The sequence below is a fragment of the Watersipora subatra genome, chromosome 10 (genome assembly GCF_963576615.1).
Source record: "Watersipora subatra chromosome 10, tzWatSuba1.1, whole genome shotgun sequence".
In the NCBI taxonomy this organism is placed as follows: Eukaryota; Metazoa; Bryozoa; class Gymnolaemata; order Cheilostomatida; family Watersiporidae; genus Watersipora; species Watersipora subatra.
The window spans coordinates 25,835,018-25,849,815 of NC_088717.1; the positions used below are offsets into that span (position 1 = coordinate 25,835,018).

Sequence of the window (14,798 nt, forward strand, 5' to 3'; positions counted from 1 at the left end):
GTATGATTTGTGTGGCATATGTATGATTTGTCTGGCATATGTATGATTTGTCTGGCATATGTATGATTTGTGTGGCATATGTATGATTTGTCTGGCATATGTATGATTTGTGTGGCATATGTATGATTTGTCTGGCATATGTTTGATTTGTGTGGCATGTGTATGATTTGTGTGGCATATGTATGATTTGTATGTTTTTAGCATATCTCAAAAGTTTAAAGTTGATTGAACTATTATTTTTTTAGATATTGCCAAAATAAAACGGGCATTTCTAACAACCCTAAAAATAACAAATGGCTGCCGATAAAACATTAGTTCATTTTTACTTCTGGTTTACGTAGTATCACCAAACTTTGACTGCTTTGTGCGGTAAATAATTTCATCATAATGCAAGTTGAAAGTTGATTAGATTATTAGTTCTGGAAATATTGCCAATATACGAAAGGCACTTCTAACCAGTTAAGACGGATAAATGGCTGCTGTCAGACCAGAGTTTTTAGTGACATACTGATTGAAACTCTTTGTAATGACGGTAAAAACTAGTCAGGCCAACTGAAAAATCAAATTAAAAAGCTTTTTCTCAGTTAGAAAAGCTTTACACTAAATTATTTGAGTTTCGATTTTAAAAAATAAACACACTTATTAAGCTCAGTTACACCATCCATTATGTTTCTTCAGTTTCCTATAAAACATCACATCTTTGAAAGAGAGTGAAACAAACTACTTGCAATATTTAATTTCTGTTGTTTGTCTAAGTTCTGCAAGCATAGAGCTTTGATATGACTTTCCCTTCAAAAGGATTTGAGCTACCCAAAGTACTTTCCCAGTCGATGGAAAGTTCTTAATACGGTCTAGAATCAGGAGGCCTGCTTGTGCGTACAAGGTTAGGCTTCAAGGTGTTAAAGCGGGGATCTAACCAAAATAAGCAGTGACATGCCTAATGCCATGTAAAACAAACTATATGAAGATTTTGTGGATAATCAATCAAGCTTTGATACAGCGGTGTTCCAGATTGTCAAAGAACTCTACTGGGGGAGGGAAACCACTCGTTACAACCGATTATTTCATTTATACAAGTCTAAATTTCATAAGTGAAAAGACTAACTTCATGGATTGCCTGTTCAACCATCTCAACTGGCTCTTCAACATCGCCATCATCATCTGTAGATTCTAAAAAATTGAACAATAGATACATATAGCAATTAATAAATGGCTTATATACACAATGTATACAAGAACCAAAATGGATTTTATGAAAATTGATTGGTAAAATTGTCTACAAATCTCTACAAATTGTTCTTTGCTTGTGCAAAATATTTAAGCGTATATATAAATAAGCTTATATATAAATAAGTGTATAATAGATAAAATAAATATATGTTATATTATATATATATACTGATGAGAGCAGATCTATATCTGCTTGAGACAAATTTGTACTGATTAACTAACAGCTAAGTGCGCTCATGTTTTCCCATAATTCACTCTACACAGTGTATTACACAGTGTATTACACAGTGTATTACACAGTGTATTACACAGTGTATTGCATGTTCTTTCTTTATTACTCTTAATAAGTATTTCTAATGATAATATATACATAGCTTTTGAGCATATATATTACTAAAAGTAATACAAGTACTACAAATATTATACTATAGTGCTATATATACATAACCTTCAAATTATATATATATATATATATATCTACTACGCAGGACACTACTATAACACTATATACAATATATATAGTGTCCTATATACACATCTATATATAAATTATATAATATTAAATATTTATATCTATATAGATATTTCTCAAAGTCCCTATGTTTGTCGTAAGTCTGCATTCTGGCTATAGATCCTAAAATCTTGGAATAAAGAATTTGCACCAAAGATGATTAGATCTCGGATCCTCCCTTTCACGAGTCCGGCGCCGTACTATGTATACCACAAAGATCGATTTCTTAGCTAGCTGATATATGTCGCTATATGGGAGCAAATACCCAATGGCTTTGAAGGGTCATATCATAACGTCACGAGAAACATTATTAAGCGTACTCAAATTTTCCATTGGCAATGTGCCAGGCTAATAGCCAGCAACTCTCATTACTTCTCATTGTCTATAAGACAAAACCCTTTTCTCATGATATGTAGTTTGAAAGTTAGAATGGAAAATGTTGTTACATGTTAAATACATATCAATTTTCTGCCCAAAGACTTTTCTATTACCCGGGCAACACAGCTAGTATCCCTATAAACTCAAAGTGTATTCCTATAAACTTATAATACTAGCAATATAAGTTTTCATGACAGCTACAAACATCTACCGTATACGTACCTGTAATATCCACAACATCATGACTTGAACTTTCAGAGCTAGACTGACTCGGCTGAGACTGTGTATCTGTGCCGTCATTGTCTGTTTGACTAAGGCTGTCAGAAACCCAGAGATCACTGGAGGTCATATTATTAGCCGAAGGTGATCCCTTTTTGTTGAAATAATATGTGACTTTTTCTGTTGGACTAAGAGCACCTTTCAACTTGCGCAGCTTTTTGGCTTTTGTGAGATTTTTATTCAAAATTCTTTTTCTGGTTCCAGCCACACCATTCCTTGCTTTCACTTGCGAGTCGTCTGTTGATTGGTCCAGACTGCTGGCATATACTTCTCCAGCAGATTTGAATGCTGTACTCAGCTTTCTGTTAACAAGTGGTAAACCGCTTGCATCATTATCCAACATGACTTCATTTTGAGTTTTGGAAGTAGCCAGAAGAGAAGATGCTGTCTGGAACCCAGATTGAAATTTCATGGAAATAGTGGAAAGCGTCTCTGGGGTTGTATTAGATGAATCTTCAGAACTGAGAAAATTGAACTTCGGTTGGATGAGAGAGCGAAAGCTCTCTCCTTTGTCTGTTAAAGCTTTGATTTCTTTAGTCTACAAGTGTTAAGCCAGTCAGCCTGATAAACAACTGAAACTTGGAAATAGACGATTAAAAGACGATACCACAATATAAGATATGTATAAATGCTGCACGTTGAACGAATGCGAGAGTTTGCGGAATTTGCTACAAACTTACCTTTTACGCTTAATTTAAATATATAGTTAGTGGGACGCACCAAGTGAGTTTAGTATTTAACTAGATGAATGCCTGGCATTGCCTAGGTAATAAAATGTCTTTGGAAAGAAAATTTATTTTTTAAACATATACAACACTTATCATTCAAACTTTTCAACTTCAATTCATGAGAAAAGAGTTTTTGTGCAGTTTAAATAAACTAAGAGAAGACATAAACAATGAGAACACATAAGTGTGTGTGTAAAAAGGGCTACTGTCGGAGTATAAGCTCGTTGTATTCAAAGTTTTGATGACTGACACTGGTACCTCTCGATATTGGTACAAACGTAAAAATGAGATATTGGACTTTCTTTGTCTGATACTTTGTCTGACCAAATGGACAGAGAATATAGAGGCAACTCTTAATCCAGTTAATACAATTGTTCATGTGAAAAACATTTAGCTTTTAGAGGTTTACTGAAACCAGAAAGATGAGTGTAGCAGCACATTTGAAATTGACACGACACATTTGAAAATCACACATTAAAAACAAGAAGGGAAAAACCAGCTTTAAAATAAAAAACAAAAACAAACGCAAAAGATAATATTGATTAACAATAAAGCATGCACATTTGGTGTGTGCAATCGTGAAAAGGATATAGAGTATGTGGCAAAAGCAATACAAATGATAAGAATGGCTTAGCTTTGTATGCACGCTTGTTAGTAGACTCGCGATTTGAATGTAGTGAGTTCACATCCACCATGAAGGTGAGTTTTTGATGCTAAAACTTTATCACAGAAGAACTAGCAACTTCAACTCAAACTTGAGGTTCTAGCTACATTTTTGAAAACTTCATCGCGGAATTATACTTCTTAAAGTAATTATACTTAAAGAAGTATAATTATTTTGGCACCCATATGACAACCAATCTGTATATATATTTCTCAAAGTTGGTATGTGTATTCGTCGGTTTGTCCAGCTATAGCTAATATTTTAGGATAGCGCCCACACGTTACGAATCTCCGGTTAAGAAATTTCAATCTATGGTATTGTCATATTTGATATATCGTAACCACACCCTAATTATTTTAGCAAAACGCCCACATGTTACGAAGCTGCGAGGGAGAAATATTTTAGGACCTATGTATATGCAGCACATTGCTTCTTCATCCCTGTTTCGTTAGGGCTAATTTGTTCAGCCCCACGATATCGACAATAATTTATCTACAAACTTAAAATTTGGCGACTTGTGTACTGATTATATACGTTATTAAGAAATATCAGTTGCTTGCCATGGCGAGTCCAGCGTTATTCGTTACGGTAAAACGATTTCACAAATAGAAAAATCATTTAATGATAAAATTTCAGCTAAATGACGAATTTATTGATACTAATGGGTTACTATGCCCTTATAAAACACGATGCTTTCGGCCAAACCATATCAACAAACATTTCACCCAAAATAAATAATTGGCGTCTGTTGTAGCGCATTTCATTGGTCATAACGATTTTTATTTTGTATTAATTGTATCATTACCAAATAATCTGTTTCGTAGTTTACATACTTATTATTTTTATATTTATTTTATTTAATTCCCATTTTCATTTAGTTCTCAACTTATTTATTCCAGCTGCTCAGAATACTTTTCCCAGCTACACTATGCTTCCTTGATTCTCATTTGGTACCTTCCACATTCATTCTTTTATTTATGTACAGCCTTTACATTATTTCTTTTAGTTCTATATAAAACATCTTTGTTTATATGAATAATTTTAGTAGATTATATAATATATCATATATATTATATTATATATTATATATATCATATATATTATATATATATTATATATATATATATAATATTAACAAGCGCAATTTCCTTTCCTAAACAGATGAATATTGAGTTGTTAGACACATGCTTCACAAAAGTTCCTATCAGTGCTCGCTTTGTGTTTTGATTTACACAAATGCCCATTTAAACCTAATCAATTAGTAATTCATGATCAATTTCACATTTTACAGCAAACATTTGTAAAATTACTATAAGATTACATGTTAGATTATCTGTGAGATTTACTGGAGTATCGTGTAAGAATAGAAGTATCAGTCATTCCTCACTCTCTTATATTTACATTTATATACAGATTTACATTCTTTTATTACATTTATAAACTTGTTATAACTTATGAAGTTTATAATATAGGTTTTTAACGTTTATTTCGCAATCGTTATTATTTCAATTTGCATTTTTAAACATAATTTGAATATCGTGTTTTAAGTTTAAACATTATTCATTTTCCTATCAAATGATACAACAAGTATCTGTGAGATTATCTGTAAGATATAATGTAAGGTGTGTAGGAGTGTCCAGCTATAGCTACTAAAATCTTGGAATAAAAAATTCTTAGAGCAGGCGATTTGACCATTGACCATCCTGTTCACTAGTCGGACACCGTACCAACTGAGCCACATGAGCTAGCCCAATTCACTACGCGATATATATCGCTATGTGGGAGCAAATACACACAACGGCTTCGCGTACTACGCAGGGTGATTGCGTAATGTCATGGAGAGAGAATAACTCTTATTAGTACGCTTACTCAAAAATACATCGGCGATGTGCCTGGCTAATAGCAAGTGCCAAGCAACTCTCATTACCTCTCACTGTTTTTAAGCTGATTTTTAACACTCGGGCAATGCTGGGTAGCACAGCTAGTACTATAATAAAAACAGTGTCCATCCGTCTGTTTGCTCAAAACCACAATGAGTGTTACGAATAAAATTGACTCACCAGGGAATTGAACTCGGATGCTCCAATATACAGTCCAGCACTCTAACCCCTACACCACTAAGTGACCCTATCACATCAATACTTAAATGAAAGGTAACAATTATCTACATGCGTTGAGCCAATAAAAGTATGTCAACAACCAAACCTGAACGTAGTTTCGCTTTGCAAAATCTTTTATTTTTTTATCGCAATTTATTGCTAGCAATGACCAGTTATGCTAGCTGCATCACAGCCAATAATTTTTACTAGTTGTAGATCTATGAACTTTGGGTGATTGTTATTGAACAAAAGAGTTATTATTATTACTGTGAGTTATTTATTTTTCATCAGTCATAATAATGCAGTAAAATAATAATATTTATAAATCTTGGGTATGCTTATGGTCTTTTCGAAGATGGCCGAAAAAGTGTTTGTTCTCATTCTGCAAAGCGTTTGTGGTATTTTTCATAGCATCAGCTAATGTAAAATTTTATGATAATTAATTTGGTATCAGAATATTTTTTATAGAACATGTGGTTCAAAAGTTGTGATGTGTTATACGGGTCCCAGACCAAATATTAGGTTTTATCGAACTAGAGAAGAGTGTTAGAAAAAAAGGATCACCTCATAAAGGAATCAAACTAGGGGCATCCGATTAAAACGCAAACAGGCTGCCATTACACCACTGAAAAGCCCAAACAATTTCCTGGATAATTCTCCATATGCCGATTACTCATAACGGTATCTCCCAATGCACGGGACTGGCAAGCGTACTAGTATACATATGATGAAGCGACTTGCTCAAGTTGAACAGAGTGAACCACAGCTTCCATGAGACCAACCTTTCTGTTGATAGTAAGTTTATAGGCCTGAGGTGTTTTGACAGAGTTGAACACCTCATATTCCACCTCAGCTGCTTCAATGGTGGCCATGTAGTTCCTACTGCTGCCAGCCTGGTTCTCCACAAGTGCTCTTTCTAATAACTGATGGCAATGTATTCTTGTCTGGCAGAAAAGAGGAGATGGAATAGAGAGAGTGTTAGCGCAAAATGTGGTAAGATTTTTGTACCTGAGTGACATTATAGATACTGCCCCAATACAATATTTTAAAACATATATGAGGCATAATTATTATCAAATGACCTTTGTTAATTTTTCACACGAACAAATAAACCTAAAATCATTTTAAAGAAAGCAAAGCTAATCAACGTTGCGGTATATCTTTAGTTTTGGAGGTAAAGTGTTTCGTGATAACCTCCAGATGTATAAAGTTTCTTATTAACCTTTTAAGGCTGAGAAAAGACGACGGAGTATTTGGTTTGTTTCACTAAAACAATGGATGAAGCATGAAAACTAATCTTTATAAAGTAATCATAAATTTTACAAAACACTACAATGAATACCAAATTTCAATATGTACAAAACCGGGTAGCGATTTCAAAAAGGCAAAATAATTTTTATCGAGTAATGGTAACTGATCAGGGAGACAATTTCAGCATAGTATGTCTAGATTTTATGAATAAAAAACAAACCTTTATAGCTAAACTGGGAACTCTAGAACTTTCAGGGTTCTTGAGGGGACAATCATCTGGCACTTCTTCATCGTCCTACAAAAACTGCAACTATAAATACAGGTTTTATACAAAAAAGTTTTGTACGTAAAAGCGTATGTAAAAATTGCAATGAAACCAAACCAGACACTTTCTGGGCTTCTGACCAACATTCTGTGTGTCTAACCCTGGTTTTTTAGTATTCATTAAAAATATCAGAGAAATATATATAGATATATGTAACTAACTGAGGTGTTGGATTAGGTTAAGGTTACATTTTTTTTTAGATGGGTGTTTTTCTTTGGGGTCACGACAAGTCTGTTTCATGCTTCTGCACTCGTCAGGTGACTTACGCTTAGCGCAAGTTAACTGACAAGTGCAGAAGCACGAAACAGATCTGTCCTGACCCCAAAGAAAAGCACTAATCTGGAAAAAAGTAACCTTGACCTATTCCAACACTTTCGTTAGTTATAACACACCACACTTTTTAGAGCGTAGAGTGCTGTTAGCAGTAGGCCTGACAACTCATCTATTATATATATATTTATTTTTATATACACACAATATATATATATATATACTTGTTTACATTTATATATACACAATGTATATATAATTATATATACATACATATAATATATATATATATATACATGTACATACATACATATCTGGTACTTGAGAACTGAAGCATATCAGTGATGTATGAAGGAGTTAAACAATTCATAAATGAAACGACAATGAATGAAATGGAAGTAAAACTGTTTGGCAGAATATTTATTAAAAAATCTGCAACATAACCTGAGAAGATTAATGCTCTTTTGTACAATATCAATGAGAGCATCCACATGGTTATTCCACATAAGATTACTTGGAATGGTGAAACCAAGAAGAACTGTTTTGTTGTGTTGGTTCAAGTCGCGTTTCCTTTTTCAACATTTTAATTGGCTCAAACTCAACCAGCATCCTTCAGTCAACCAATCAGACAACCTCTATCAGTCTTTATTTCCAAATGTAGAGTAAGGTCTCTTTCCCAATAAAAATAAAATCCCAACATTCCCAATGAAATTGTTAATTCAACTGCTTAAAACCTTGTAAAATAATACTCTGGTTTACCCTATTAAACGGATGACTGACTTTCCCTCAATGGCAACCGGATGAACAAAAGTATGGCTAATGGATTCCATAACTTCACCGAAACAGCCATGTCCCAAAGGTGAATACCATTTTTAAAACTTCAAATTGAATTTCAAAAATAAAATTCAAGAAAAAAGCACAATGGCCATTTTGACAGCCTTATAGTAAATGACTATCAAAGAAAAGAAATGTGTTTTAAAAAAAACTGAGTAACGGAGCCAAAGTGTCTGTAGTATTTACATCTAATATGATAGTAATAGTGAGCAGGCTTTGTGTTTAGTTGTTTCCCAATACACTATTGGTGTCTACAATGAATCAACATATACTTTGTCGTGTGACATGCAACGCTATAGCTTTATGGTTCTAGTTAACACACTTGATCTCCTAAATCTAAACTAAATCAAACTCCTTTCTGATTTAGCTTAAAACTACAATGACTCAAAACAGGCTTTAGATACATGTTCCTGACTTTTTACATTCTCTTGTACAGTAACTATGGAATCCCATGAAAACAGCTGAAAATAAACAATAAGCCCATGAGTAACATCAATAGTGACAGAAGAAAGACCAGCTCTACCTTCGGCTGAGAAACCCGATTTCCTCTCCGTTTCTTAAACTCACTCTCTATTAGTGACACTCTCGCTTTCTTCTCCTCATCTTCCTGCCGCTCACGAACCGCCCAATCAGGCTCCTCAACTTCGGACATGTACTGACTCCATTCGCTGTAAGATAGCGCATACAGTAATTATGGAATGTAATCTTTTCAGCTTATTTCATATGATTACCACTAGGAAAAAGCGTGATAGGTCAACACACGTGAGCTGTAGTAGAGAAAGTCTGGGATGCTTTGGTATTCGACTATAAACAGAGATGCATTTGGATACTTCTTAGACGAGACATTTTCTTATCTACATTGTCATATATGGTATGAAAGAGAGCTTCCCTCGCGGTGAAGTTGAGTTCTAAAGATGCGACAGAAATATAAGATTAACGCATAAAAATTTGTGGCAGCATTGATTAGTGCTGATTACGCGGGAGGCTACAAAAAGCATATCAGTGTTGAGAATCGCTGACCAGAATTAAGTAATGTTAAACATCACCTAGAGAATTGATAATAGCTAGGAAAAAAGTCAACGATCATATAGTGAGTTGTTTTTTAAATGTTGCTGTGTGAAATGTTAGACTCATTAAAATGGCCTTACAATAGCATTTTGTTTTTATATATTCCAAATATGACTGCTTTTCATTGTTTTGAGCTTTTTTGCTTCACTCAAAACAAGGGGTGTGAGATTGCACTCTTCAGTCGTATGGAGTTAATAATTGAGTATGTCACTAGTGTCCCAAATGTCACTAGTGTCCCGAATGACGCTAGTGTCCCAAATGTCACTAGTGTTCCGAATGACGCTAGTGTCCCGAATGTCACTAGTGTCCCGAATGTCACCAGTGTCCCGAATGCAAATGTAGTCAACGTGGGCAAGCCAACACCTGTATGTAAGCTAGGGGGATGATCATTCTCCAGCACTGACAGGACAAATCTATGAAATAGGTCCCCATAGAAGTTGCAGTGACACTAACAGATGTAAAACAGTAGAACAGGAAATTTCAAAGCTAGACTGAGGAGTGGAAGACCACGAGGGACCCCTATCAGGGCCATTTGTAATATGGTCTAAATTTCACCCACAAATCATCACCATACAAGTAGTGAGCTAATCAAACCACGAAGAAAGAGCGCGAGAGCACAAAAGCTGATGTACTCTCCCACACTGTCAAAAACGATGGTTAAAGAATAGACTTCAAAGCTGTACATCTCGTAAGCAAACCCTATAACAGAAGATTATAAACAAGTAATGGGACTGAACAAAAAATGTTTGCTTCTGAATGTTAAGTGTCCAGTAGGAGAACTCCATTTTTAGAGGAATCAACAATCATGACATTGCCAATCTGCCTACTACTACATCGCAGATAAGCTGATTAGGAGTTCTTCTACAGCGTAACATGGGAGCAGTGAAACATCAACCATCCGTGTCGGTGTGACGGTGTATGGCAGAGATGGTGGTGAAAACCTAAAGATTTGCCAGAAAATGATGAATACAGGAAAGTATGTCAAGACGATGGAGCCAAAACTGTTTAGGAACATCAATGTTGTCTTCTAAAATAGCAGATTTTCATGATGATAACACACCATTCACTGGGGCACAATTGGTGAAAGACAGGTACAAAAGCCTTAGAATTGACTGCCTCAACAGGTTTGCCCAGTCTAAACCTAAACCAAAATAAGAATCTTTGGCAGCAAATCAGTGAAGAGCTGGTGAGATACAAACCAAACACTAAAACGGTGCGAATTATAAGGAATGGCATCAGACCGGAATGAGAGAACACCTAGTGAAGCTGTGGAAGAGCACGCTGAAGGAGTGTGTGATTAAAGTGAAAGGTGGGTCCATCAAACAGTAGTACTTTCTTTACAGAATAAACCCAATCAACCTTTTAAAGGAATTAATCCATCTCAAAAGTGTTTCAAATGTATTCGAACAAATACATGAGATAATGCATTTATCAATTATAATAATGAGCGTGATTGCACCTCAGGTACTCAAGGATAAGGTATAACAAAAGCAATTATATTTCATTCTTTTTATAAAATTAGAAACTCAAAAGGTTTCTAGTAGCAACCTTATTTAAGATGCAATAGTTTTAGCATAATTAACAGTTGCTACAAACTGATAAACGAAGTTTACTGTGATATATGAATAACTTGATTTGCGAGTATTGCTTGATGCATGTGAAAACACGGAGAAGTAAGTTTCATTTATATATTGTCACCATTAAACTTTAAAATGACTTGAGAACAAAAGATGTTCCGGTGAGTTTATTATTTAGCTTTGACCGGTTGTGTTCCTTTCTATAAGATTGTTAGCTGTTTGGAACAAACGTGGGTTACAGACATCCATTCGCTACTAGCATCGAGCTACATACACATAACGCAAACATTTAACTTTCTCACCAAAGAATGAAGCAAAAAATTGTGAGCTAGAATACTATCCAAATAATTTCAATTCGAGAATGATAGATACGAGAGGTACGTTATATAACATTAGATAATGTATTTTTTCTGAGAAAAGCTGAAAGTTTAAAAGTGCTCATAGAAAAATATCCTGTAATGAATAAAGTGCATTACAAAAAGCTCATTAAAACATGCGTTTGAGTCACGCTTTTCTAATAATTTAGAATCACTTAACACACATTTTTACATCTTCAAATCACTTAACGCATCCTTAGATCTTATCAGCTTTTCCTGCAATTGGTTGATTTGATTTTGAACATAAATAAGAAGCTCCCCTAGTCAAGTTAGTCATAGATAAACAGAGTACAGGTGAAACGTACCTCTTGGCACCTTTTCGCCCTCCTTCGAACCAGTCGGGCTCACCGTCATCTTCCTTGTCACCCTTTGAAAAAAAGATTGCTGAGCCAGCACCAGACGCTCTGTTTACAGAACTGGCGAAGCAACCTTTCTGCAAGTCATCCAAATCTCTCTGCAGCCGAGTTCGACCGGGAGAGCAACAGTCACAGGAACTCCCGCAGGTAACTTTTTTCTCTTCCCCAAAGTAAGCACTAATCTGAGCATGCCGACACCTGAATGATTAAAGACTAATTTATTAGCGCAAAAGCAAGACAACCACGAAACTGAACTAACAGATTATTGAAACAGTAATTTGACAGATGAGACAGATGATGACAGATGTTGCTTAATGCATTAACCAGTTAGCTGATGACATAGATTCAATGAATTGACTAGACTATAGACCAGGGTTTCCCGATTAGAGGTACTCGGACATCTTAGAGATGCTCGCATCTCTTAAGCTGTTGTTCGCTGAGTGAAAAAAATAAATCGTGAAAATGAATGTGTATTTGTCTTTGCAACAACTCGTCAATGTGAATCCGGATTTTCATATCTTCCATATATCAAAAATAATCTCGTAACAACATCATTTCTGACAATGATCTGAACAGCTCACTTACCCACATGAAACCACATTTCTATCAGATAATTGCAGAGAAGGGGCATAAGCAGTCAACGATTATAAAGTGAGTTTTTTATATGTTGCTGTGTGAAACAAACTCTTCGGAGAATGACCTAATAACATTTTGTTTCCACATATTCCGAATATGTCTATTTTTCATTGTTTTGAGCCTTTTTTGATTCATTCAAGACAAAAGGTTGTGAGATTACCCTTGTCAGTCGTAGGAGGGGTCGGAGATACAACGAGTAGCGAAGCACTACCTTAGACTGAACATTTTATGGCGTCTGTCAATGTTAACTACGTTGTACACAATATAGGAATTTACTGCTTTAAAACTCGTAGGAGTCATATGAACCATAATACTTTCTTTTCACAAAACTCCAGTCAGACAATTGATTGCCGGTCAATTGATTGCAGACTAATTTGAATAAGTTTATTGGGCAGAAAGAGCATTTTAAGGTGAGATGCTACTGCTGCTACGACCTTTGGTATTCTCTAGGAATTCTACCCAAACCTCCAGTTCATAAGTCAGACCCTCTGTAACACAGCTGTTTACTATCAAACAATACTAGTAATCATTGTCTCACACCACTATAACCATTTATGTTAAACTGGAAAAAACTCATCAGCATTTCTTTTGCTGCCTGAAACTAGCAAGGGCTGGGATTAAATTACCATAAACAGCATTAACTGCTAATTTTACTAAATTCACGTTCCATAAACAAAGACCAAACATAAACTTGACTAGTTAACAGGGGAAAATGATTTGAAAGTTGACTTGCAACAAAATTCACATTACAGTTATTTGGTATCAAAAGATTAACCATGTCTTACTCTGTTGTGTTGTAAGTGCCAAATATGTGGGAATGTGATTACTAGCTCTTAAAAGCTCAAAAACGAACGGTTAATTTCAGCCACACGAGACCGCCGTAGTTTGGATTCTCTTTCCAAAACGGCTAAAATGTGACGTAGCTGTGTTAGATGGTTTCTGTTTACACTTTCATGCAACCTTATTTGTCGAAACATTTCACAAATATACCATATTCAATAAAACCATGTCTATTGTTCTTACACGTCTGTTTTATCATCATTTTAATGCTGTCACTTTTAGCTGTGATATCTTATAACTTACCGTAAAAATTCGTTTAATTTTTTAGCCTTAGCTTGAAGGAGTACATATCATTGTCTGATAATCATGACGAGCCTGTTGGTCATTTGTGATAATCAAAAAGTGCTATAGAAATTATTTGCGAAGTATTGGGTCACATGATCAGATTACAACTTGCCGATTAGACCAAACCGAAACAAAACTGTAAAGTAGCGAGCATCTATATTTGATACGGGGTCATCGGTAAAACCCGAAGTGTTTGTCATAAACTAGTGCTACGATAAGTTTTATATTGAGCTTTTTATTAGCCTTTCAATTCACGTGAGAACATCACGTGACAAGACAATAACCAAACTGTCATGACTACGTCAGAGAAATAAATAGATTCCAATCTACGGCGGCTTTTCATTTTTGAGCTTTTAAGAGCTTGTAATCACATTTCCACATATGTGGCACCTACAACACAGCAGAGTAAGACATGGTGAATCTTTTGATACCAAATAACTGTAATGTGAATTTTGTTGCAAGTCAACCTTTAAATTTTCAATATATAACTTGCTCACTAGAGCCAAGCCCACATTTAACGATGCACACAAACCCTGTATGTCCGCCTGTACAGAACATATGTGACACTACAGACACTCACTCCGTTGTCTCACAGTAGTTGGTCATCGCCATGAAGTCCTTTTGTGAAGCTTTAGCCCGCGCCTGGTGCTTGACAGCAGTTTTCCCAGCAGCCTCTTTTTTGATTAGATAGACAATTGTATCCCTCTCATGACGCGAGTAATAGAGTCTACAACGTGATGGAAGCCCATCTCTGCCCGCCCTACCTGACTCCTGGTAGTAGCCAGCCATAGACTTGGGCACTGTCCAATGAGCCACAAACCTATCAATCATAAATTAATGCGCGTTGACAACACTGAATAACAATTAGATAAAAAGCAATGCACAATTTCATGCGCTTCTGGATCCTGTTGCTACCAAAATGTACACCTAAATTGGGCTCTCAAAATTATATAAGATAATATTTTTGGTTAAAACGTTTTGAAGAAAAATACGTGTGAGATAATGTCACTAGTTGCTAACATTGCTATTGACGGAAACTAGCTAGCGCATTCAAGATAGTGTTACGGGTCTCTATTCCCTCAGTCTCGTT

At 35.3% G+C, this 14,798-nt stretch overlaps 1 protein-coding gene across 1 annotated transcript in view; it reads right to left on the reverse strand.

Moving 5' to 3' along the window:
* Positions 1-14,798, reverse strand: part of LOC137405835 (ATP-dependent DNA helicase Q5-like) — a 48,459-nt gene that overhangs the window by 14,768 nt on the left and 18,893 nt on the right. The window contains exons 10-16 of the mRNA XM_068092252.1: positions 14,289-14,528; positions 11,897-12,145; positions 9,093-9,237; positions 7,361-7,435; positions 6,672-6,833; positions 2,342-2,936; positions 1,106-1,170 (exon numbers count right to left, since the gene is read on the reverse strand). Of these exons, the coding sequence (XP_067948353.1) occupies positions 1,106-1,170; positions 2,342-2,936; positions 6,672-6,833; positions 7,361-7,435; positions 9,093-9,237; positions 11,897-12,145; positions 14,289-14,528 (1,531 nt within the window). The remainder of the gene's footprint in view (positions 1-1,105; positions 1,171-2,341; positions 2,937-6,671; positions 6,834-7,360; positions 7,436-9,092; positions 9,238-11,896; positions 12,146-14,288; positions 14,529-14,798) is intronic.